The sequence below is a fragment of the Toxorhynchites rutilus genome, chromosome 3 (assembly GCF_029784135.1).
Source record: "Toxorhynchites rutilus septentrionalis strain SRP chromosome 3, ASM2978413v1, whole genome shotgun sequence".
NCBI classification, from domain to species: Eukaryota; Metazoa; Arthropoda; class Insecta; order Diptera; family Culicidae; genus Toxorhynchites; species Toxorhynchites rutilus.
In genome coordinates, this window is record NC_073746.1 from 147,864,045 (window position 1) to 147,889,954 (window position 25,910).

A 25,910-nucleotide genomic window follows, 5' to 3' on the forward strand; every position below is an offset into this window, starting at 1 on the left:
AATTGCATCGTGATATAATTTAATCCAATGAAAAGCCAGGATAAGCCTTTTCAAGCAATTCCGAGGGGGAAATGTTTTCACACTCTTTCTCGATCCTAGGCAAAGTTGATGGAATATAACCACATTTATTAACATAATTTGTTTCACCCATAACAAACATTGGTTGTTCTCCGTTCTTACTACAGAATTGAAAGTCAAAAAAGTACATCGAACTGGAATAAATCGTAACGAGATTCCACTCAATGAAAGAAAACAGAAAGGTTCTCTGCCCAAACAGAGTGGTTTGGAAGTTTGGGTGAATTGGGTGGAAATACTAGAATAATACATTTCTATAAAAAGATGTGTATTTGCTAAATTGTTTTCTCCTCCTAAAAATGAAGAAGCTAAAAATAAACAGAAACTGATATCGTGCCGAACACTTTTATTGGGTGGTTATCTTCTGGTCGAACCCGAGGCTCGAAAGGCACCAGCTGGAAGAACCATAGTCAAAATCGATCCTATCGTCTGGGGAAATGAGGTGTGAGTCCCGAGTGATGCAAAGGAGGCGTTCTGCCCAATCTCCTTATTGGCCGGTCTATCTGATAGAAATACAGCTGTGAAATTGAACCTTCGCTATCTTAGCATTACTCTTTTAAGGTTCAGCACACATAATTCTTCTCGTCAACGTAGACTCCTGTGTCTTCTTGTCGGAAGCGGAACGAGAGAGAGAGAGAGAGATAGAGAGAGAGAGAGAGAGAGAGAGAGAGAGAGAGAGGACAAGCCCAGAATTGGGCTTCCCCTGTTTGAGTCCACTCTGTCGGGGGAAATGAGTTTTCTCCATTTCCGTACAATAATTCATTTGAATGAAAGCAAAGCTTTTGTTGTTGACGTTCTTCTAAAGGCGGTGAAATTTACTGCTGAAAGATGCCGAGCCTCTACCAGCACCTGACCCCAATCGGATGAAAAATTAGGTATGGAGCAAAAATTTATTTGCGTGAGATTTACGTTGGCGTTTTGATTTCAAGGAGAAACACAATAATTCGTTTTTATTGCCTTGTTATTACTTTTGTGATTCTTTCGGTATACAGGAAGTAATTTATACATTTAACGTGTGAAATACTACTTCGGAAGAATGAGTGATGAAAACGTTGGGCTATGATCTGATTCGTTTCTGGAAAGATATGTGTCCTCATCCGCAAAACATTCAGAAAACAATGGTAAGGAAATAAAATATATTTTTCATAGAAATAATTTGTTTGTGAGAACGCTTATTGTGCTTTCTCGTTTAAATATTCTATTTTGAATATTTCAAAGTATATGGCCATGTAGCAGAGTGATAATATGAAAACAAAATTATGTAAACATCGCAAAGTCACTCATCCAAAACGTTCTCAGTTTTTAATTCAATAGAGTTGAAAATCTACTACAGAGCGTGGTTGTTCAATTCGTCATTAAACCAATTAATATACAAATCTTTATTATTGATATTTCAATGATTCTAATCTCAACTATTGGGACGGAATTCTAAAAAGTCTCAACTCACGCTAAGGTACATATAAATCCAATCAAAACAACTTGATGGGATAAATTCTTTGTAACAACTTCCCGCCTACACTACAAGGTTCATCGTTTCCCAAGAATATACACCAGAGAGCTCAGTAATCCGCTTCACGTGCAGAAGCCAATTAATCCGTAACTGGTTTACGAACAATATTTCCAAGTAGATTAATAACCATTAATTTCAACTTCTCGCGTAATCAATCATAGCTTCTAGGAATTTCAGGCAACTTATTTGAGATTTGTTAGCCATAATTGAATTTTTCTTTATTTTTTTCATTAATTTTTCATTTTTTCATTTCATTAATTCTACAGTGAGTTTCTTCCAAGTAATACACAATTACTGGGAACAAATCATCAATCATAATGAAACATAAATCACTATCTGATGCGATTTATAGCAATTTGTACAGATTGGCGGAGAAAATTAAACTGCTAGAATGAAGACTATTTTTAATGTGGTATAGTGTCACAAATATTATTATGAGCGCTCGAGACTCAATTTCCGATTCCGATCTACTTGCACTGGTAGACGCGTATTCTAGAACTTGCCACTCATAATTAGCCCAAGACGTGTATCGTTGGTATAGAAATCTCAACTAAGTGCTAATGCAAAATATTATGAGCAGTTTTGTGTTGAGAAGGGGTGCCATCTGAGGATAAAATTTGCGGATATAGTCCATCAGAGCCATGTACATAAATGTATCTGAGTGTCATGTATATTTCGTTCATAAACTAATAAACTCGTATTTTTTATTTTGTTCTGCGGAATCCATTTTAGTTTTTTGAATGTTTCGCCTGGGCACAACTATAAAGTTCAAATGGCCAGTCTCACAAATGAAGATAGTTATTCTATCCTATAGTATATACTTTAATTCAAGTGACTTCTCACATATCTCTGGAAACTCAGAAAAATGGAGTGGTTCTATAGCTATGAAACGCAGTGTAGTACTCGATGATGTCATAACAAACAGATTAACAATTTATTCGATGTCAATTTTTCGTACGCTCGTACCATATTGCCGAGTTATGGATAAGTTGCTTTCGGGTACGCTAAATTTGTAAAATTTCACAGTATCAAATTCAGCTATCATTCCAGTGAGTATGGGTAATCTGCTCGAAAAAAATATTATGCCAAACATTTAGAACAAAACCATATATCTAATAATATATAATGTGCATTTTATAGTACAAGTTTCTATTTATTATCAATATGAAAATAAAAATGTGAATTTTTTTTGTATAAAAACAAACAGTATCGGAAAGGAATACAGGGCGGACTCGATTATACAGTCATTCCACGCCAAACCGATAAAGTGATTCTCAGATTTCCATGAAAAGTGGTAGTTTTGTTTTTTTTGCAAAATATTTGATTTCTTTTATTTTTTCGTTAGGGTGACCATTTCCATTTTAGGGCGGTTCAAAAAATCTTTTTTTTAACCTTTTCCCAAAAATGACTTTTTTCTAAAATTCATAACTTTTTTAACACTGAAATGATTTAAATGATCGACATATCAAATTTCAGCCAATGAGCTAGCCTATTGAAATATTAAACTTGCAAAAACAATGGATTTTGTTTTCGTAACTATTGATCGCAGTTGTTTTTTTGTTTTTTTCATGGCTTTGGACTAAAGGGCACTATATTTTTTATATGATTTGAAAAATCATATCTCAAAAACGAAAAAATTGCATCTCTGATATCGACATATGTTTTGTAAAAAATCCTCAGCTTTCCAGAAAAAAATATAGAAAAAGAAAACTAACTCATAAGCTCCAGTTTGATATGTCGACCATCTGAATCGGTCCAGTAGTTCAGAAGTTATGAATTTTTGTAAAAAGGTGAAAAATTGTTTTTTCGAACCATCGGTTAACTTTGGAAAATCATATCTCATTATTATTAATTTGTTTATTTTTACAGGCTCACTTAAATTAGTTTTAAGGAGCCGAATTCTTAACTATATTTTTAAAACTATATATAAACAATTTCCTAAATCTATGGTTAGTAAGGTAGAAAACCGATTACTCGCGGTTGACTCGATTTTAGAAGGGTCACATTTTTTTCAAGACAGAGATGGGATATAAGGAGATTATAAAAATGTTGATGATCAAACTCAATTCTTAAATCTATTCGTATATCTATAGTGTAATTACATTTCAACCTTTTCTATTGTTTATAGCAAGGGGACCAATTACTCGCATAGGAAGAAAAGGAAGGTATAAGGATATAGGGACAATCACACACGAAGATCGATAGCTTTAAGGAAAACATATATTTGGGACATGTAAATAATCAAGTTCTAACCGATCCAATACATCTCTCACCGGCACAAAAATCATATCTTAAAAACGAAAAAAAATTGCATATCTGATATCGTAATATGTTATGTAAAAAATCCTCAGCTTTCAGGAAAAAATATTAAAAAAAAAATAAATCGCCCTACAGTTCAAAGCCATGAAAACAACCATAAACGACTACAATCAATAATTACGAAAATAAAATCCACCAGCAAAAAGTTCAATATTTTTAAAGAAATGGCTATAATTGTTTTTTTAATATTCCAATAAATATTCTTATAAAAGGCTCATTGGCTTCAATTTGATATGTCGGTCATCTGAAACGGTTCAGTGGTTCAAAAGTTATGAATTTAAAAAAAGTGATTTTTTGGAGAACAGTGGAAATTATAGATTTTGCATACATTATGTAAAAAAAGGATATCCTAAGCTTTCCAAAAAAATATATATAAAAAAAAGTGCTCTCTATCTTTAACCGATAAAACTATGAAAAACTAACTCTATCAATAATTACAAACACCAAAATTCGAATATCAAAATATTTTGTTCAAAAAAACTCATTAGCCTCAATGTCTCAAAGAGATGTCTATCATCTAAATCGGTCTAGTAGGTCAAAAGCTAGGAATTTTGGTAGTGGAAAAAACTGGGAAAAATGGGTTTTCGAACCATCGGTTAACTTTGAAAAATAATATCTCAAAAACGAAAAAAAGCATCTCTGATACCGAGATGTGTTGAATAAATAAAAAAAAATATAGCGCCCTCTAGTCCAAAGCCATGTATACAATAAAAAAAAAACACTACGATCAATAATTACTAAAATAAAATCCATTTTTTTGCAAGTTCATTGTAATGTGATGTTCATTTTAACAAAAGGCTAGCTCGTTGGCTTCAATTTGATATGTGGGTCATCTAAATCGGTTCAGTGGTTCAAAAGTTATAAATTTTTTGAAAAAATTATTTTTCCAAAAAAACTGAAAAAGAAAGATTTTTCGGACCACCCTAATATGGAAATGGGCACCCTAATAAAAAAAAACGTGTTTAATGTCTTGCGATAAAGAACAAAACTACCACTTTTCATGGGAATCTGAGAACCACTATATCGGTTTGGCATGGAAAGGCAAACAGTAGGGTGCCAATGAAAATGGTCATCTCGAATTTCAAAAAGTTATCCCATAAAAAATGTTCACCACCTCGAAAAAACACCCTATGCCAAATTTCAGCTCAATCGGACTCAAGGGAGAGTGGCGCAAAGCAGTCAAAGTTTGAGTTTTTTGAAAATCGCAAAATCACCCAAGGGGGGAGTAAAGGAAATCGGGGTTTTCAAAAATTGTTTTTTGATGTCAAATGTCTTAAAATAGCATGAAACGTCGAGATCTAGTGCCATCACGATTTTTTTTGTCAAACATCGGCAAAAATCTGGGACTTAGTTTTTTTGTTCAGAATACGAAACGAAAAGTATGGTTTCGGGAGCCAATAATAATAGTTATCTCAATTTTTCATTCGGAACTTGCTACGAAATGTTGATTTGCAAGATAATATACGCTATGCAAAATATTAGCTCATTCGGACTTCATTTACTGGTGTCACAAACGTTAAAATTTGAGTTTTTTTTTTTTGCCACACAAAAAATCTCCGAAAATCGAGGTTTTAAAGGAAATTTTTGGATTCCAAATGTCTTAAAATTGCATTACTCGTCGAGATATAGAGTTATCTCGAAAAATGTTTTTTGGTAAAAAAAAAGTTTGGCACTTGATCGCCTGAAAAATCGATTTTTGAAAAAAAAAGTTTTTTGAGATAACTGTAAATCTCAATGTGTCATGCAATTTTAAGTCATTTGGCATCAACATTTTTTTTTAAATCCCGATTTCCGGTGATTTTTCGGTTTTCAAAAAACTTAAATTTTAACGTCTGCGAAACCAGCAAATGAATTCCGAATGAGCTAATATTTTGCATAGGGTATATTATTGTGTAAATCATCATTTCGTAGCAAGTTCCGAATGAAAAATTGAGATAACTATTTTTATTGACACCCTAAACCATACTTTTCGTTTCACTGTGGGAAAATCTTAAACAACATTTGAATTTAACATTAAAAACTGTTATATTTCAAAACACAACGCTCTTACTATAGCAACACCCTAATATATTTTATAGTGAAAATTATGTGAAATTTGTATATGTTGTCGGAGCCTCAGCCTCAATGATAAGATTATGGATTTTTTCGTGTCAGAAAACAACCAAATAAGAGAATTTAAAAATGGAAATACTGCAGAGATGGTGGAATGAAATAGCATGTCTAGTTGACCAACGGGGAGCCCAAAAATGGTTCTCGAAGAAAAGTTAGCATATTCATTAATTCCAAATGATTCGTATTTTTCTGATATACTTCAAAAAGCCATTATTTTGAGTACACAACATTTTCAATCTATCAACACTATCACGAAATAGAGCTGACTTCTTGCGGTCAGATTCTAGCCGAATAATGCTTTACTCACCATTGCTCTAAGAACCCTACAGATGATATATACATTTATCAGGCATTGAATCGTTGCAAAATAAGCCAATTCATTTTCACTTCTTCTTTTATGCTTGGTTCAGGTTCCGAAATCGAATGACACGCCTTAAGTATGTTTAAATTAGTATTATTTGGATGAACCTTTCTGAAATGAAAGGATCCCCCGGTCTGAAAAGAAATAGAACCCGAAGCTTTCACCACAATATGTATAGTAATGATGTCACCCTCGGGTTCATAAGCTATCAACAGAAATTCGACAGATGAAAATGTAAAAACTCAAGAATATGGCTCGAGGTTGAAAAATGAGAGGTACACGAGATGTGGGAAGATTCCGATGAGCAGAATGCTATTATATCCTATGTTTCGTCTCAAACCATTCATGCGTTTCCACTAATTCAATATTGATTATTAACCAACGGAGGTACATGAATGACTCGAGGCAAAAGATGGAATTTGATAGTTGAAAAAAATAAATCTCAAAAATCGGAAAATATGTGTTCGAAAAATTTTGACATTTTGTGTAAAAATTTCTGAGCTTACTGAAAATAAACGAGATTTGAGCAAAATCAGAGCATTTCTTCTTTGCTGGATTTTTTTTCATGGATTTTTTGTAAGAACATTGCTAAAACAAGTAAAAATTTAAAAAATCTACAAGGAATTCAGGATACGACCACATTGTTAACGTAGGACTAGGGAATTGAAGAATGAACTCTTCAATACAAATATTTAGAAGCTCGGACAACCGATGACATCGAAAGTCTTCGCAGCTTGCTTGCATCGCCAGTTTTTCTTTTTGTTTATTTTGTAGAAAATTTGTTCACTTTGGGGGAACTTAAAAGTTCGTTCGCTTCTAGCTTGCATCGTTGTTTTATAAACAAAAAAAAAACACGCATTGTTGGTTTGGCCTGCTAACATATGTTTCCATATTGTTTATAATTTTTTGGAAAATGCAAAATGGTAATGAACATAATGATACTACACAAAATTTTGTCGCAAAGTAAAAACATCTTCTGATATGCAAATGCTATACTTGTAGGCGAGTAAATTGCATACAAACAAGGCACAGGAAGAACTTTGACCTCACAAACGTGAGAGCCTTTTCTTACCATGTATGACAATCAAGTTCTAAGATGAATTAGAAAGTCAGTTTTTGAATTTGAGGTCAATGTTCTTTGGTATGCCTTCATATCGCTACTTCAGGCGAGCAGAGTTTTTTGTTTCTTTTCGTCATGTATGCAGTCAAACTTTCGTGTGAGCTCGGATTTACTGTTAACGTAGCCTTGACTGCAGTTATATTGAATCGGAATGCGATAGTTTAATTGAACGATGGCAGACGAGGGGAAGCAGGCTATTTTGTTCGATTGGTTTGCCCGATTTCGAGTGGGCGGAGGGTCACTGGCAACTGCACCGGTACAATACTGTGTAGATGTTTACTTTTCGGGGTTGCGATCCTTGTGGCCGTATTTTTGCACAGAGGTTCATCAAATCTAACCAAAATGGTACCAGTATGAAACTATGGCAATAGCTTTGGTGTGTTAATTTATATCATGATGAAAAACGGTTGTTTCTAGGTGAGTTCTCTCGGTTACCTTCTCGGGTTTCGCAAGTTTTATAAAGCGTAGGTACGATGAATAGCAGAGTATATCTTTATATATTACACATCGTCAGTTGATTGTAGAGGAATTCCCTTGGTTGCCTTCTCAGGTTTCCCACAGTTGCAATTGGATTTCGATTAAAACATACGTGCGTGAAATGAAAAATCTAATTAATGTTACAGGTTTTACTTCTCAGGATACCTAAAGATCTATGCATCCTGTTGAGATATGAGATTTTCAAAATTTCGTTTTGATAGTTCGACCACTTAGATAGTTCGCGTTAACATAATCACATCACTTACCGCAGTGAATCCTGATTCTTACCTTTTCCCACTAACAACTATCCCTTCCATGATAAACGCTAGGGAACCACGCTATAGAGGCGACCCTTCTGGCCTTAGGGCGGCGATTATCATACTAATATTCCTTCCCTTCCCCTGGTGACTGTAAGGACGTGGCCGGCGTCGTTATTGACCATTTAAAGCTCGAATCACAGAAAATTGCACAACGCGAGTGATTTACTAGTCCCAAGCGTCAATTTGGTTGGTTCAGATCAATCACGGAGAGCAACTACGAATTGTACAGTCAACCCAAGCTCAAGCTCAATATTCTTTGGTATGTCTCTATATGGACCGAAATTTCGCAGGAATCAATTTGCAATTCTTAATATTAAGAATGGAAATGATTCCATCACATTTGAAAGTATCATTCAGAAACATTTACATCAATTTAACGAGGCTATGAAACGAACGATGTTTCTTTGACTCATCACCCCACTGTAAACACATAATCCCCAGGGGAATATTTATTGTCCCGATTTTGTTCATGTAGCTAACATTCGTGAAAGCTGTCTCAAATAAAGCCATCATTCACATATGTATCACCCTGTAATGGCCTTGCTGTGAGCCATTGTGTGGCGCCGCAGAGCATTTATTTTGTTAGACCAAACGGTGATCTTGTTAAGAGAATGAATTATGAGTCTAGATTCACGTGAAAAAGTTTCAGACTCCCACCATTCCGAAACCGAAATTATATGAATCGAGTGGAATTACTTACCGCACAGGGAACCGCAGAAAAACGAAGCCAAGTAAAACATTTCTCAGAAGTGACTTTAGTTAGAGAAATGCTATGTGAACAGCAATAATTGATATCGCTGTAGAGTCAAACAGATAAACGTCAAATCTTTTTTTATTTCCAGATATAATTAGCAATGTGTATCAAAGTTTTTGCAATTACTCACTATTTTTGGAACTATATTTCAGTTTTGTTTCCAAATATCTACTGGTAAAGGGAGAGTGATAGGAACAGTATAAATTCGACAAAATAATTTTCAGCTTCATTTTATTCAGCGACTTCACAGCAAGTAAGGTATTGGTCTCTTCCTTCCGAAGAATCTGTTCATTCGTTTATGCTTTTAAAAAACAAACTTATCGTTCTACTATTTACACATGATCTGGTATTTCCATGAATGAACCGCTGTCTCAACTTATTCTACTCGAATTAACTACGTTTCACTAATCTCACTTCAGCAGTTTATGCGTTGCAAAATACCCTGCAAAGAAAAACATCGAATTGGAATTGATGCAAAACTCTAAAGATAGTGTGTGAACGATGAGTCATGTGTTATAGTATCATTACTCCATCTATGTTTCCACTCAACGCACCTTATTCGATGAAAATGCATTCGCTGTACTCCCGCTTTAAAATTTACTCCGCTCCCCTGTTAGCCCCCATGAAGCTCTGGTCTTTCCACGGTGCCCGCGGTGTGTGTTCGGTCACCGAGAAGCTAAACAACTCGTACTGTCGCGCCGAGATTTTCTTTTTATTCTGCAGAAACAATTATACATCCATCCTCAGCCGACAAAACACACTGAGCCGGGGGGCTTTACAGCAGATGCTACGAGTACCAGCTAACACGATACCGCGAAAACAGGATCACTAGCAATACCGCCAGATGGAGCTGGAGCACCGTTATGCTGTACCTGGCAATGGTGCCACCTCGCTGCATGGCCGCAGGATTTTCCTCTGAAAATAGATGAGATGAGGAACACAACACCATAACAAGATTCAATCAGAGCAATGGAATGAAGAAATATGATATACACGGCGTTGGGGATTGTATTGGCGTGTCCGTGACACGTGTTGATGTGTGAAATAGCGACCATACCGGATGCAATCTATGTGATGATTGATGGAAACTCAAACACGAAGTTGATGTTTCAATATTGAATAACTCGAATTATTCAAAACGAGATCTTGGGAATTCTAAAACGAGGGTGCCTTAATGATGGTTCTCAAAGATGCCATATACGATTTGATACAAGCCATAATATCGCTTCTCTTGGTGAAGTTTTAACTTCAATCCCTCTTAAGTACATGTTTAGCCATATATTCTAGACCAGGGGTTTTCAAATGGTGCTCCGCGGGAAATAAGAGCTCCGTGAAGTTATAGCAAATGCTCCCACTTGAAAACGCTCCTTGAAAAAAACATTCTTTAATTTAATTTCACTGGGCGTATAGTGATTCATCTTGTTCACTCTGGGTCAGATGTTGTAAAACTGCGATGTATAACTGAAATTGAGTTGTTTCCAGTTGGGTAATCTCCATGCAAATATGATTTGTTTTATTGATTAAGAAATGCAGGTGCTCCGTCAAATGTTTTTGCTATAAATAGTGCTCTGCCATAAAAAAATACTGAAAACCCCTGTTCTAGACCAAGGACTTATCATAAAGCCTCCGCATGATGTGAATTTTGTTCCGTCAAATCTAACTGCTTTCATTATAGTCCATATGAACACAAGCAAATGCCGCAGCGGAGGTCGGTACATTCTATTAAATACGGTTTCTGTGACTATACGAGATGTTGAATCGAATGAAGTTAATTAATTTTCTGTCTATTTAGCTCGAAGCATTGATAGGACAGAGAAAAAAAAACAAATCGATTTACATAATGGACAATGGTTGTTTTACTTCCGATTTATTTCATTCGTTCTCGCTTTTCACTCACAGCTATCAACAGAAAGGCTTTTTCAATTGTTCCGTCTCGCATGATTGAAATGTCGATTTTCATTTTACTCAGTTCAAAGACATTCTTCGTTTGCTGTTACTTGGAATGAGAGGGAAAAATCTGCTTACAAATGATTATAAATGCCATACATAATGAGGTACATTTTCAGTGGAATTTTAGAATATCGCTTAAAAAATAAGCTTATTAGTGTAAACCTGGGTTGTGTTTCCACACCGCATATGGTCTTCTAGAACAATGTTGCGTGGTACCGAATTTGATTCGTTCCCTTATTCCTGGAAACAACTTACCGTTCAGCACGTGAACTATGACGCTGCTGGCTTCCGCTGATGTAGGCATACAGGTGTAGTTACCCGAATCCGACAACTTAGCATCCAGGATTTTCAGTCTGTATGCATTGGTGAACAAAAAAAAACAAATCCATTTCGTATTTTCTGATATTTCCCAAAAGGCGAAAATTTAAATTGGATAGCTCACCTAGAAGTTAAAGCTTCTGTCCACTTCAGTTCTACGGATATTCGTGAAGGATATGTGATCGACGTCTCGTTGGGATGAGTTTCCGTTGGTGTGATTATGCTCGTCCCTGTGCGATGAGAAGGAAACATATTTCACATCGTAAAAGTTCAACTAGGGGCAAAACTAGTTTGCTTACCTCGGTACCAATAGATTGTACCCAAATCGTGTGGCCCTTGGGTGATGACACAGGTTAGTGTCACTGCACTACCGATTTTTACATATATGTCTGTGGGTCCGACAATAAGAGCTTTCGCTTCTGCATCAATGGAAATGAGAGAAAAAGGACACAATCAAACTGAGGCATATCCATCCAACATCCGCTTCGTAACGTACCTACTACATTTAACTGGAATGTCATTGACATCTTAGGCACTGTGTTGACTTGGCACTCGTAGGCGCCAGAATCACGCTGTTGGGCAAACTTAATTTGCATCGTCCATACCTCGGACTTCTCCGATCGTGCGACCTGTTAGGGAAATATATTTACAAATGAATTATACCGTAACCTATGGAAATGCTTGCAAACTGTGACTACAGGAATTCCGACAATAAACATTCGTTATTCCACGTATCCCTAAGCTCGCCATAACTACATATTGAGTCAAAACTAAAGCCACCTCTTGTGGAACGGTTGGAGTCGAACCTCACGAAGGAAGGAAACTTGTATAATTTCAATTAGTTTAATTTACATATTTTCACACGTGTTTGGATCCGGTACCGACTTCAGGGCGAAGGGAAATGGTAGAAATTCAATAATTTCCCGCCACGATTCAACTGCTCCGACCGACAATTAGATGCTAATTATATGCATAACCGCTGCGCATCGAGATGAATTATGCAGATCAAGATGATGATAAGGAATATTGGATTTGATTTTTGAGTTTGTTTGTTGGCTGAGGGGTATGCGTTTTTCTGTGAACTTAAATTTACAATCAACACAAATACGAGCACAGTTTTGTGAAATAGTAGAACTAACGTATAATTTATATGGTTTCTAAACACCGACAAACATGATTATTTGAGGTTATAAAAAGGTCTGCGGTATTTTTTTTGAATTTTCATTTGTTCATAAAATTAGTTACAATCATCTGTTTTAAGTCAAATATGCACCGTTTTGTTCGATGACTTGTTCCCAACTTCATAATACCCCTGTTATAGAAGCTCGCTTCCTTATTGGCAAAAAACTCGGATAGCCAATTTTCACAGGTTAGCCTCTTTTGTGGCTAACTTCTGATTACCTAGCTCGTTCGCCATGGACAAAAACAGGTGGTAGTCACTTGGTGCAAGGTCCGGACTATACGGCGGATGCAAAAGAACCTCCCATCCGAGCTCCCGGAGCTACTGGCGCGTCACCAAAGAAGTGTGTGGCCTGGCGTTGTCCTGATGGAAGACAATGCGGCCTCTGTTTATCAAAGATGGCCTCTTCTTCATGAGTGCTACCTTCAAGCGGTCCAGTTGTTGGCAGTACAGGTCCGAATTGAGCGTTTGGCCATAGGGAAGCAGCTCATAATAGATTGTTCCTTGACAATCCCACCAAACACACAGCAGAACCTTCCTGGCCGTTAATGAGGGCTTGGCCACCGTCTGAGCCGCTTCAGTGGGCTTCGACCACGACCGTTTGCGCTTCACGTTGTCGTAAGTGACCCACTTTTCATCGCCAGTCACCATCCGCTTCAGAAACGGGTCGATTTTGTTGCGATTCAGCAGCCAGAACGAAAACGTTGAAACCATCGTTGTGCGGTGGAAATGGAAACTGTATCGGGTCCATAAACTGCACAAATTTTATTGTCAGCTTGAGATGCATTTTTGCCTTTGTCATAGCAGTACTGTAAAATATGTCGGATTTTCTATTTATTTTGCTCCATATTTGCGACACTATAACTCACGAACGACTTAACCAAACAAAACACTGTCAAGGACTATATTATAGCGCGTAAAAATACCTTTCCAACAAGCTATAGTATGACTCGATACAATGAATACAACTAGAACTACGAGCTTACAACGACACCTCGCGGAAATACCGCAGGACTTTTTTGACAGCCTAATATATTTTAACTTATAGAATAATTCCAAATGCAATCGACAAATGACAAAACATGAGTATTTTTGATTCGAATGATAGTTTGTATTCCGTTTGGGTTGAAGGAAATATGAGTTTGCCACAGCAATTGGGAATTTTTTGACTTTTGAAAAGGACGTATCGATTTAAGTAAGAGAAATCTTTGATAATTTATATGTCAAAAACCAGAAGTCATGCCGAAATAGTGTCTTAGAAAGAGTAATAGAGTATTGATGTCATAACGTGAAAAAAATATACACTGAGAAAAAAAGTTAGTATTCTTTTTTTATTAACAAAAAAAACCTTAATTTGCTATATCCAATCTAAATATTTTTTTTTTCATAGTTATGTCATGTAGAGAATTTTAAAAATGAGTCCACGATGGTAAAACTATTTTTGATAAACTTTGTGAGACATCGAATTTTTATGAATTTTTGAAACTCCAAATTTTTATATGCTGACAATCATGTTTAGCCACAAATTATGAATCCAGATGTGATTTGAAACAAAAACGTTTTTCATCAATCTCCTTCTAAATGGAGCAATTCTCGAGATATTTGAATAAACATTTCTAATTAATGGAATTTTTAATTCATTTTTTTTTAAATTTATATATGTATTTTTTTATTTCTTCGTATAATATAGAAGTAATGTAGAGAGTTTAGATATGAGTCAAAGATGGTAAAACTATTTTTGATGAACCTTGTGAAACTTCGAATTTTTATGAATTTTCGAAACTTCGAATTTTTGTATGTTGACAATCATTTTTAGTCACAAATTATGAATCCCCTTCGTCAATCTCCTTCTAAATACAGCCATTCTCGAGATATTTGAAAAAAATATTTCTAATTTATTGTCTTTTTCACAGTGAATACACCCGAACTAGCGAACTAGGCAGAAAACATGTCTTTTCATCCCTTGTAGCGTCAAATGAGCAAATAATATCATCTGTCCCCCAACTCTTTAAAATGTTTGTATGTATGGAAGCAGACATCTCTTTCTTTTTTCGTTTTTCATCTTTTTTGGGATTGCACCCAAAAAAGTCCAAACGACGTCAACGGGGATCGAAACCAAGGCCGGCTGGAATGCAACACTGTTTTACACGATCACGCTATCCACATAGTAAATGATGCTGTTACGCAGAAGCGTGCAGAACTGCCTAACTTGAAAACTAATCAAGCAGATGGAACCAGATTAGGCATATGGAGGTTCCAGGGTGCAATAAGTGTTTCTATGATGGTTACACTCTCAACTCCACCACCTTCTCTAAGGGGGGCTGGGGGTCGGTAGCTGCCATACAAATGAAACACAAATTTCTGCATTACTCGAGAATTAATCAAGCAAATGAAACAAATTTGGCGTGTTGCATGTGCAATAAATGTTACTATGGTGGTTAGACACTCCTCCCGCTCTCTAAAGGTGGGCTGTCATACAAATGAAACACAAACTTGCCAAATTTGACATGTGAAGGACATGTGAAACGTTTCTGAGGGGGGCTGCCATACTGCCATAGAGATGTGAGGGTTTTTGGGTATGAGAAATGTTTCTATAATGGTACGACACCTCTCCCACCTCTGGAATGGAGAGGAGGTCCCATAAAAATATTACACATATTTCAACCAAAATATTCCAACCAAACATGACAATTGAAAATTTTCGAAAAACTCTGAAGGAAAAAGGGGAAATTCGGAAAATTAAATTCCCATATGTTCTACAATTACATAGTGACAAGTGCTGTTAGTCCAGGTGATGTTTGCGCTAGCGAAATTGATCTTTGTTCGAAACTGGAAATGGATTTTAATGTGATGAAACGCACTCCTATATCTTCTTCAATATAAACCAAAAAAAGGATCGCCGGATGTGTTGATAAGAGCAGAACTCGAGGAAGGAATTGACCGATTTATGGCGGTCTTTATTCTATCATATTTTCTGTATCAAACATTTATTCCATATAACGGAGAAACATGTTATTTTCAAGTGGTTGAAAAATCTTGAACGAGAATTGTGTCTGAAAATAATCTGATATTATAATGACGAGTTTTGGCAGAAGTACTAGGAAAAGGGTAGATTAGAAAATCAATCTAAGAACAGTTCTGGGATTGGACCCATGAAAGTGCGCTTAGTAAGAAAGCGTGAATGTGATAACGAAAAATAAATTCTGGGCGGGACGAAGTTTGCCGGGTCAGCTAGTATATTATATAAATGCTTACCAGTATTTGAGAGTCATGACATTTTCTGTTATTTTTACGCTCATTTAATGTAATAAATCGGGATGACAAAACATGAGCTAAAAACCAATGTTAGGCTCTTTTAATATGTTAGTCATGCAATACCTTCATGTTCATGAAATTTTAAGAATTTGCTTATAATATTCAAGAACTTTTCCAAATACATCATTATAATAAAAATATGTGTTTAGGAGTTACCCATGTTATGTTTAAAAGTTTGAACCCACATGTCTTCAATATTTTCCAACGTAACTCCTAAACATATATTTTTATCATTTTTGACGTAGGACTACGTCTAACCGGAAGATATAGGGGGTGAAATGGAAATCTAGGCACTGAACAAGTAGGAAAAAATGCAAGATTTGGAACGCTTATAACTCGGGCATTTCTCAATAGATCGCACAGGTGTTTGCATCAATTGATAGGAAATATATCTACGCATCTATCATAACTAATATCATTTCATTTTTCTTGAGATAAACAATTGAATAATTTTGAAATATCAAGCATTGTCCAAATACACTATGTGCCCATTTTTGATTGGTCCATTTTGTGCTCCTCAAATCGTACCGATCAAAACGGGCAACTAGAGCAGCAGCGGAATAGAATGAAGCACGATTGGAAAGGAAAAAGAAAAAAAAATGAACAAAACATTGGTCGCAGTCTCACACATGCGTAATTCTCGAGCCACCCAGTCAGTTTAAAAATCCCCGCTCCGCTGCCGTAACGATCATTCTCATCCAAACCATACACCACATCGTTTCGCGTCACATCACATCAACAAACCAACACAAGCAGCCATGTCTGGACATGGCAAAGGAGCAAAGGAGCAAAGGAGGATCGCGACGATACGAAAATCCGCATTCAGAACAGACCACAATCGGTTCCGTGGACACCAAGACAACAACAAGCAGTTGCAGCGAGTGGCGGGTGGCAAACGCAATCGCAAAACGGCAGCAGGTAGCAGAAGAAAAAAGTTTGTTTTTTATACAAACTGCTTTGGTTGCAAATCCAGAACAAGGCGGCATCGAGAGTGTTCGAAGTGGTTTTTTTCAAAACCACAAGTACTAAGTTTTCTAAATTGGAACCATTCCATAAAACACGGCGCTTATCAGGGCCATTAAACCTTTCAAAAAAGAGTTTACGAAGTTGTATAAGTTGTATAACATGCATTCGAAAATAATATCCAAAATAATAATAAAACACAAATTGATTTTTTCATAATATGTTTGCCAGGATATGATGAGTATGTGAATTTGGCAGTTGTTCTGAGCTTATTGACTTTCCCGATTATTCAATTTTCACCAATTCTCAAATTGCTTCTAGATTGAAAGTACAGTAATTTACATTTAGCTCGACATTTAGCTAATTGGACGGACCTATAATGCGACATATTTAGTTGGTCATTTTTGTAAACATAGAGTGCAGGGTCCAAATTATGACCCCACATTGAAGGTCGATACTGTACCACTGTCATCGCAAATGTTCAATTACAGGTTAAAATTACCTCCAATCCGATACTGAGTGGTGGTAATGCGACGTGCCATTGAATGTAATTTACTGTACAATATGTCACAAGCTGGATGGGAAGAAATTTTCCAACTATGAAAGCTGTGGCGAGTGGCAAACGCAATCGCTAAACAGGAAAGTTTAGCCGAACAAGATGGGGATATCAAGTGATAACGAAACAATAAACTCTTTAGATGGAAGATAATTTTGTGATCCTGAAAAGGACCCTTTTTAGCCTGCATGTGAATCCAACGAGCGAACAAATCGTAATGAGTGTATTTTTGACTATACATCAATATCGATACAGCCCCCTTCAAAGTACTCCCCATCGACTGCAACACACTTATGCCAGCGCTCCAATCCTCGAAACATTTATTATATTTAATTTGCGGTATGGTCATCAGCGCCATCTTCGATTTTATCGCTGCCTTATAAAGCTCATTCGTTCGTCTCGTTGGACTCGCCCCTTTGGCTGAGTCTGCCGATTTGTCTCTATCCTGTGAGTGTGTACCGCTAGAGTACAAAACGCGCGGATCCCAAAAAAATTCTCATTTTCTTTCAAGCCGTAAACCAGTGTGGTTGTTTGGCATCGTTTAGCATCGCATCGCATCACATCATAAAAACGAAACACAACACCAAAGGTTCTTTTCAGAACCACCAACATGTTCATAAAGAGTAAACAGTAAACTAATTCATTTTTCAGGTAGATAGGTAGGTATTCACGTAGGAGAAGAAAATAAAACAATATATTTAAAATATATATTTAACAAAAGCTGTCCCCTTTGTATAGTCCTACGTCACTCCGGTTATGTCCCCGACATTACACACCCGTCTTTTATTTTTTTTCATTTTCATTTCCATTTTAGGAATGTCCGAGAAATCAACTTTTTCCTCTTTTTTCCCAAAAATTGCTTTTTTCAAAAATTCATAACTTTTGAATCACTAGACCGATTCAGAGATCGACATATAAAATTAAAGCCAATCTGTATGGTCTTTTTAGAAAAAATAACTCGAAAAAAAAAATAAAACGAAAAAACGCCTCTCTGGTTTCGACATATGTTATGTGAAAAATCCTCAGCTTTTCAGAAAAAATATAAAAAAATATAGCGCCCTTGTACCCGAGACTATGGAAACAATAAAAAACGAATACATCAATAATAACGAATACATCAATAATAACGAGAACAGAATTCATCTTCATCTTCTGCAGGTGTATATTTTTTCAAAAATGACCAGGTGATTGGCTTTAATTTGATATGTTGATCATCTCAATCGGTCTAGTGATTCAAAAGTTATGAATTTTTGAAAAAAGTAATTTTAGTAAAAAAGAGGAAAAGGTTCTTCTTCTTTTTTGGCTTTAAGAGGGTCTAAACATTTCAGTTCATCCGCCTCTAATATAGAGGAAAAGGTTGATTTTTCGGTGATCATTTCCATTCGGAAATGGAAATGATCACCCTACTGAAAAAATAAAAAATATGGGTCTAATGTTTTACGATAAAGAACAAAATTACCAATTTTCACGAAAATCTGAGAACCACTATATCGGTTTGGCATGGAATGGCAAAAAAAATAAAAAAGGCAATAAATTAGAAATGCTTTTTCAAATATTTCGAGAATGGCTGCATCTGGATTCATAATTTGTGTCTAAAAATGATTGTTAACACACAAAAATTCGAAGTTTCGAAAATTCATAAAAATGTTCCACAAAGTTTGCCAAAAATAGTTTTACCATCTTGGGCCAATTTTTTTCAATTTTCTACATGACTTATATTACTTAAAATTCAAGAATATATATTATACATATTGCAATTTTTTTTTTGTAAATAGAAAAAAGAACACTAATTTTCTTCCACAGTGTACATTTTTTTTCACTTTTTAACATCAATACTCTATAACTCTTTCTAGGACACTTTTTCGGTACAACTCATAGTTTTTGAGATACAAAATTTCAAAGATTTCTCTTACTAAAATCGATACACCCATTTCAAAAGTTACGCTTGAGTCAAAAAATTCACATTTGCGGTGGAAAACTCATATTTCCTTCAACCCAAACGGAATACAAACTATCATTCGAATCAAAAAAATACATGTTTTTAAAATCTGCATTTCAGGACGATTTCATTTTGAATTACTCTATAGAGAGTTGAGTTGATCGACACGGAAAAAATTCATTTACACCGTTTCGGAAGCTACATCAATTTCGATTTTTTCACAATAAGCACTCGGGTATAGAGATGTCTAAATTTCTGGTTTATTCGATTATCGATTCATTCGAATAATTGACTTTCAGTATTCGATTAATCGAGCGAATATTCATTTCTGTTAATAATAATGAACAGATATTGATAATAAAAAAGATTATGATATCATAATTTTAAACATGGTGTAGAATAATAGTTTTTGAATGAAATTGTATTTCGGTATACAGCAATAAATATGCAGATTTTAAAAACATGTATTTTTGATTCCAATGAAAGTGTGTATTCCGTTTGGGTTGGAGGAAATATGAGTTTTTCACAGCAATTGGGAATTTTTTGACTCAAGCGTAACTTTTTGTATGGAGACTCTTGAAAAAAGAATGTTTTACTCGTACCATTTTTGTGTGTAAAAAGTTGGAAAAAGTTTGCAGAACATGTAAATCATGAGGGCTGTTCATTATTATTTCTTCAGATTAAAAAAAACATTTTTTGAGAAAAATGAATTTTAATTTTGAAATTTTTTTTTTACAACGAAATCCATTTTTAAGAAAATTTTTGGTATTTTTCAATGAGGACCGAAATAATTTCCCACATTTTGTTCTGTAACCAATATTTTGTAGCGTTACAATTTTTGTTTTTTTTTATGAAATGATAATTTTGATAATTTCCTACATTTCATCCTTTGACCAGAATTTTGTATGTATTATAGGTCTTATTTTTTATCGAATATCTCAAGTATGCAAAGTTGCCTCAATGACCAATGTCTTTACACCCACAACGTTTCACTGCTGTCTGAGATGTTGCTGCCAACGGCCAGTAGAGTTAGCATGAAATTCGTCTTATCCCTCTCGTGATAATCGTAGGAACTATAGCGCAACATATAGCCCCACGAGCAGTATACTAACATTGTTTCTTGTAAGGACGTGGCTGGCGTAGTTATTGTCTATTTCAAGTTCGAACCCCCCAAATTTGTTCCAAATTCGAATGTTATGATACTTACAAGCGCCATTCAGTGTGGTCTATGTGTAATTTTGCTGGTTCAAGTCAACCATGGAGAGCAACTACGAAATGCGCGGTCTACTCAAGCTTAGGCTCGAAAATGGTAAGTTTCTTAATTTTTAATAAGTACGTTCAAATACTTCCAATCGATTTGTAAATTTGTACAACTCTATGATCTATGAATAAATTGTGAAGTAAAAAGGGTAAACAAAAATTCATCCGATATCAAAATCTAAAAATCTCGGTGTTGTAAGAAGCTCCTCTAATTTTGTAGTCTTTTATTATCCTTGGAATTATCCTCGAAACATTTCCAGCTATGAATACTGCTGTAAGCTAGGGTTGAATCAATGAGGTGAATGAACTGACACAATGAAGGCTCTTTTCGATATCGTTCTTGTCCAAGCCAAGTGTGTTTGATGATGCTTATACATATTTTTTCTGAATCTAAATTGCAAATGGCATCATTTATTGAAACTTTCGAGCTAACGCACAGTGGTCCCTGAGAAAATTTAGGCGGCGAACTCAGAAAAAAATGTTTTTTTCGAACCATCGGTTAACTTTGAAAAATCATAACTCAAAAACGAAAAAAAAAATGTCACTCTGGTTTCGACAAATATTATGTTAAAAATCCTCAGCTTTTTAGGAAAAAATATGAAAAAATATAGCGCCCTCGGCCCGAGACTATGAAAACAATAAAAAAACGAATACAATCAATAATAACGAGAACGGATTTCGAATTTTCTGCAGATATAGTATATTTGAAAAAAAGGTGATTGGCTCTATATTGATATATAGATCATCTGAATCGGTTCAGTAGTTCAAAAGTTATGAATTTTTGAAAAAAGTCATTTTTGGAAAAAAAAAAAAAGAGGAAAAAGTTCGGTTTGGCATGAAATGCCTGATTTCGGGTTAATATTGAGAAAAAATCCAAAAGGGGGGATTTCGGGTGAAAAACTCAAGTGCTGAGTGATAAAAGACACTTTGAGGAACACTTTCATTAAAAAAGTTTCTCGGGGAAATGCGGGGCAAGTTTTATAAGTTTATAAGTCAGTTCATTTTTGGAAGCTTAAGCAAAATTAAGCTTCCAAAACAGTACTTACTTTGTGTGGAGTTAATACATACTACAACCTACCGAATTTTGAACCTGACAACAAATTCAAATTCTCCGTTAAAAATGCTTCAAGAAACATAATAAACCAAAAAAATCGTTTAAGAACTTCACCAAAAAAAACACAAGCGAGATAGTGGCACCGGCGAGCATGCGAAACAGGTATCTTATCGCGTTGCCAGAGCAATGATGCGCACGCGGAATGGGGTGAAACACGTGATCCTAGATGCCTTGAACATCCTAGAATAAGTGACTGCAGGATTTTTTTTGACGTAGAACTACGTCTTTCATTAAGGGTGCCAAATCAGAAAACAGGTCACGTTTTTATGAAATAAAGTTTTAAGAAATAAAGATTTACATACCAAACGAATCGGAAATTCCCTAAGATTTGTTTGATATGCTATACATTACAATCCCATGGTGTGTAAATGGTTAAAACTCATGAAAACCATAAGTGTTTCCAATTTCCCATACATTTGTTTTATTCATTTGTGTACTTTCCCGAACAGAGCTGTCAATAACGAGCAACTTATGGAAGAGCAACGAAGGGGAAATCGTGAGACTTAAAGTCTCCGTGAACAAAGGAAAATAAGAAGAACGAAGGAAAATATTTGCCTAGAGTATAAACAGTGGATCTAGCTGAGGCAAACTTTCATTCTTCGTGAGGACACCGACTGAACAATATCGTTGCTGGGCGAGCTGGACGGTGAGGAGTGGAGGAGTAATACGAGGAAGAAGTAAAGTTTTCCAAGAACCTTTTCGAAGGTTAGAGACAAATGAACTAAAGAAGTTGAAAGTCTCACATGTCTTAGTTTCGGGTTGAGCTGTGGACGCGACCAAATTACTGACTCTCTGATGTCGCCATTGCATTAAGGTTCTGAGCTACACAATTATGTGGGGAATCATCAAGCTAGGCTATCGTCAGCTCATCAAAAAAATAAATGTTCTGGAATTTTGTCTGTGATTTGGTTTCGCATGACGGTAGCAAAACTCTCTCCTCAAAGGATAATAGCGAAGCTGATATAGACAGGCAATATTAACAAAAAGGGCTTCTGTTGAGAAGAACGCAAAACGGAGATAAGTGTGTGCATATTTAATTGCTTCAAGCCATCGATGTATGGATATTTGTGTGTGTGTACCTGCGTGCGTTTTAACGTATTGCGCTGTTGCGGGTGAACATGTCGATCCGAACGTGGCGACAAGAAAAGGGAGATAGCGGGAGGGAAATATTTGCGCTCAGCCTTTTTCCAAGCAGTTGACATTGTTTGTTTTCCGTCATCATAAAGGCTTCGTTGGTGCACTTGACATTGCATCAATGCATTGAACTGACGCTATGGTGAAGCAGGTGTTGAGGTTGTGCACCAAAAAAGTATTTGGGAATACCAAGTTATTCAATAAGTTATAACAAGTTATTGATTTATTTGGGTTCGCGTGCCAGTTGAAAAACTCCCTTCAACTAGGATGGCATTTGCGCTAATCTTGATATTAATGAAGCAGTGCTATTCTTTTCGAGGTTGTTGAGAAAAAGAAGTAAATGTCGTTCTGGAATTTTGTTTGTAATTGGGTTTCGCATGTCAATAGCAAAACTTTCTCCACTAAGGATGATAACTGCGCTTATCTCGAGCATGTATTGTTCTGCGAGGACAAGAATGAATCATCAAACAATAATCGTCAAATGATTCTACAAGAAAAAAATATTTCAGGGCGACCAAACTGGTAGAATGGTTATTTTTAAAATTTCGTAGCATTATAAAATAATATTCGCAGTTATAAACAAGCGACTTAAATTAAACTACTGCGTAGTTCTACGTCAACAATGCGGTCGTGTCTTGGACACAACCTCCTATAATTTTTTTTTATGCAACTTAATTTTTTTCTGTTTTGGCCGCCTAAATTTTCTTAGGGACCACTGTGTGCCGCCACGATGTTTAATCAAATCTTTTAATCTCAAAATACCATTCATCGTATCGTTGCTGAGCCGATTTCGTCATATTCCTTAATGCTGCTTTGTTCAAATGTAAGAAATTTCACACGTGGAAAAAATCTGTACCAATCTGTGCTTATTGACGAAAATATGTACGCTGTACCGTACGGAATCTGTATCAAAAATAATGGAATAATTTGTACCTTTTAAGATAAACCTGTACACGTGACAACACTGGTTCCGAGCCAACCTGTTCATGTCATCACGAACTGGACCGGTGTTATACAATACATAAAGTTAACACTTTGCCGCTCACGAGATTTCTCGTTTTCGTGTACCTTCTTTACGGACTTGTGTGAAATAAGCGGATAAATGTATTTGTTGCGTATAAGTTTCTGTTCAACGACTTGCTGGATTTAATGAATAATGAATTATTTCAATTGAATAAATTGATTGTTTATCAAGTAACAATCTTCAAAATCATGCTCATTAGATAGAGAATTGAATCATTCATCTTTCCACATAATTCATTTTTTGCTTGATCGTGACAGAGAAAAGTTATAGACTGAAACGTGAGCATGGGTCAATATAGGAAAATTTACAGAATTTTGAAAATCAAAAAATCTTCCAGCCACAATTTTATTAATCGAAAAAGGGTATGAGAAAAGTTATAAGCCAAGTTGTATGGAAGAAATTGATTATGTTAAAGAAAATTGAAAAAAAAATATTTGAAAGGACCCAAAACACATTCTCGAGATAATACTTACAGGGTAACTTCGATATAACGTACATTTTACTTTCGAAATTGTACGTTGTATCGAATCGTACGTTATATCGAAGCACAATAAAGAACTTATATTACTTTATTGTGTAGCTGTTTGAGTAAGGTTATTGAATAAATTCAACTTGGAGACGAAGTCACCTTTCTCATGATGTTTCCCTTCGTATTGTTGATTAAAGTTCATTCATTTAGAATCCGGAATCACAAAACAGTTGTATCTCGGGATAGGTTATAGGTTCAAAACAAGCTTTAGTATCAAAATACAGAAAATTTATAGTTCTTTCAGAAAAAAAATATTCGAAAAAATGTTCCTTTGGATTTTGAAAACGTGTACGTTATATCGAGGTAAAATGTACGTTATATCGAAGTTTTACCTGTCGATATTTTTTATGTATTTTTAGCAAAATTTCCATTGGTCGAAAAAGGGTCTAAGAAAAGTCATAGCCCAAAACTTATACAACTTGTATGGGGTAATAAATTAATTTAAAGAAAATTGAAAAAAGTTATTTGAAAGGACCCAAAACACAATAAGAGATAATACTCATTGGATAGAAAATACAATATAAATTTTTACTTCCTTTTTACTTTTTTCTTCCTTAGCCAGCCAGACCCTTTCCCCCGTACAACTCGTGACCGTTTTAGCCAATAACTTTTCTCATACCCTTTTCGGACCAATGAAAATTTGGCTAAAGATAAATAAAAATATTCTTCATCAAATGAGTACTATCTCTAAAATTTGTTTTGTTTTTTTATTTTCAAATGAATTATTTCAATTCTTCTTAAATTAATTTATTTCATCCATACAAGTTGTACAGGTTTTGGCCTATAACTTTTTTAGACCCTTTTCCGACCAATGTAAATTTGGTTAGAGATAAATAAAAATATTCTTTATCGAACGAGTACTATCTCGAGAATGTGACGAGAATGACCAATGGAAATTTTGCTAAAGATACATAAAAATATTCTATACCGAGTAAGTACTATCTCGAGAATGTGTTTTTTGGTCCTTTCAAATAAGTTTTTCAATTTTCTTGAAAAAATTAATTTCTTCCATACTTCCATCGATTAATAAAATTGTGGCTGGATGATAGATAAAATAATTTCGACTCTCTATTCGAAACTCTATTCGAAAAACTTTTCTTGATTTTCAAAATTCTGTATATTTTCCTATATTGACCCCTACTCACGTTTCAGTCTATAACTTTTCTCTGTCACGATCAAGAAAAAAAATGAATTATGTGGGAAGCTGAATGATTCTATCTAATGAGCATGATTTTGAAGGTTGTTACTTGATGAAAAATCAGTTTATTTCAACTGAAATAATTCTTTATTCATTGAATCCAGCAAGACGTTGAACAGAAACTTGCACGCAACAAAAACTTCTATCCGCTGAACTTCCATTCGCTAACTTCACACATAGAGGCGAATGAACTGCAAAGTTTAAAGCCTCTTAAAAACTTGCAAGCAAAACAAGCAACTTCACACAAGTCAAAACGTGCGGTCCCAGGCGTATGTCTTACATATTTCTTTCCGGTCCTTAAAGTGTTAAATCAATCGCAAAATCAGCGAGAAAAAATCTTCAAAGGGAATTTTAAATTATGCATGATCAATTATTATACAAA

General features: G+C 35.3%; 1 protein-coding gene across 1 annotated transcript in view; it reads right to left on the minus strand.

Moving 5' to 3' along the window:
• Positions 1-9,278: 9,278 nt before the first annotated feature.
• The window catches only part of LOC129777046 (zwei Ig domain protein zig-8-like), an 82,527-nt gene continuing 65,895 nt past the window's right edge, over positions 9,279-25,910 (minus strand). The window contains exons 5-10 of the mRNA XM_055783097.1: positions 11,813-11,945; positions 11,616-11,735; positions 11,441-11,546; positions 11,254-11,351; positions 9,603-9,963; positions 9,279-9,490 (exon numbers count right to left, since the gene is read on the minus strand). Coding sequence (XP_055639072.1) covers positions 9,836-9,963; positions 11,254-11,351; positions 11,441-11,546; positions 11,616-11,735; positions 11,813-11,945 — 585 coding nt within the window. The 3' untranslated portion in view covers positions 9,279-9,490; positions 9,603-9,835. The remainder of the gene's footprint in view (positions 9,491-9,602; positions 9,964-11,253; positions 11,352-11,440; positions 11,547-11,615; positions 11,736-11,812; positions 11,946-25,910) is intronic.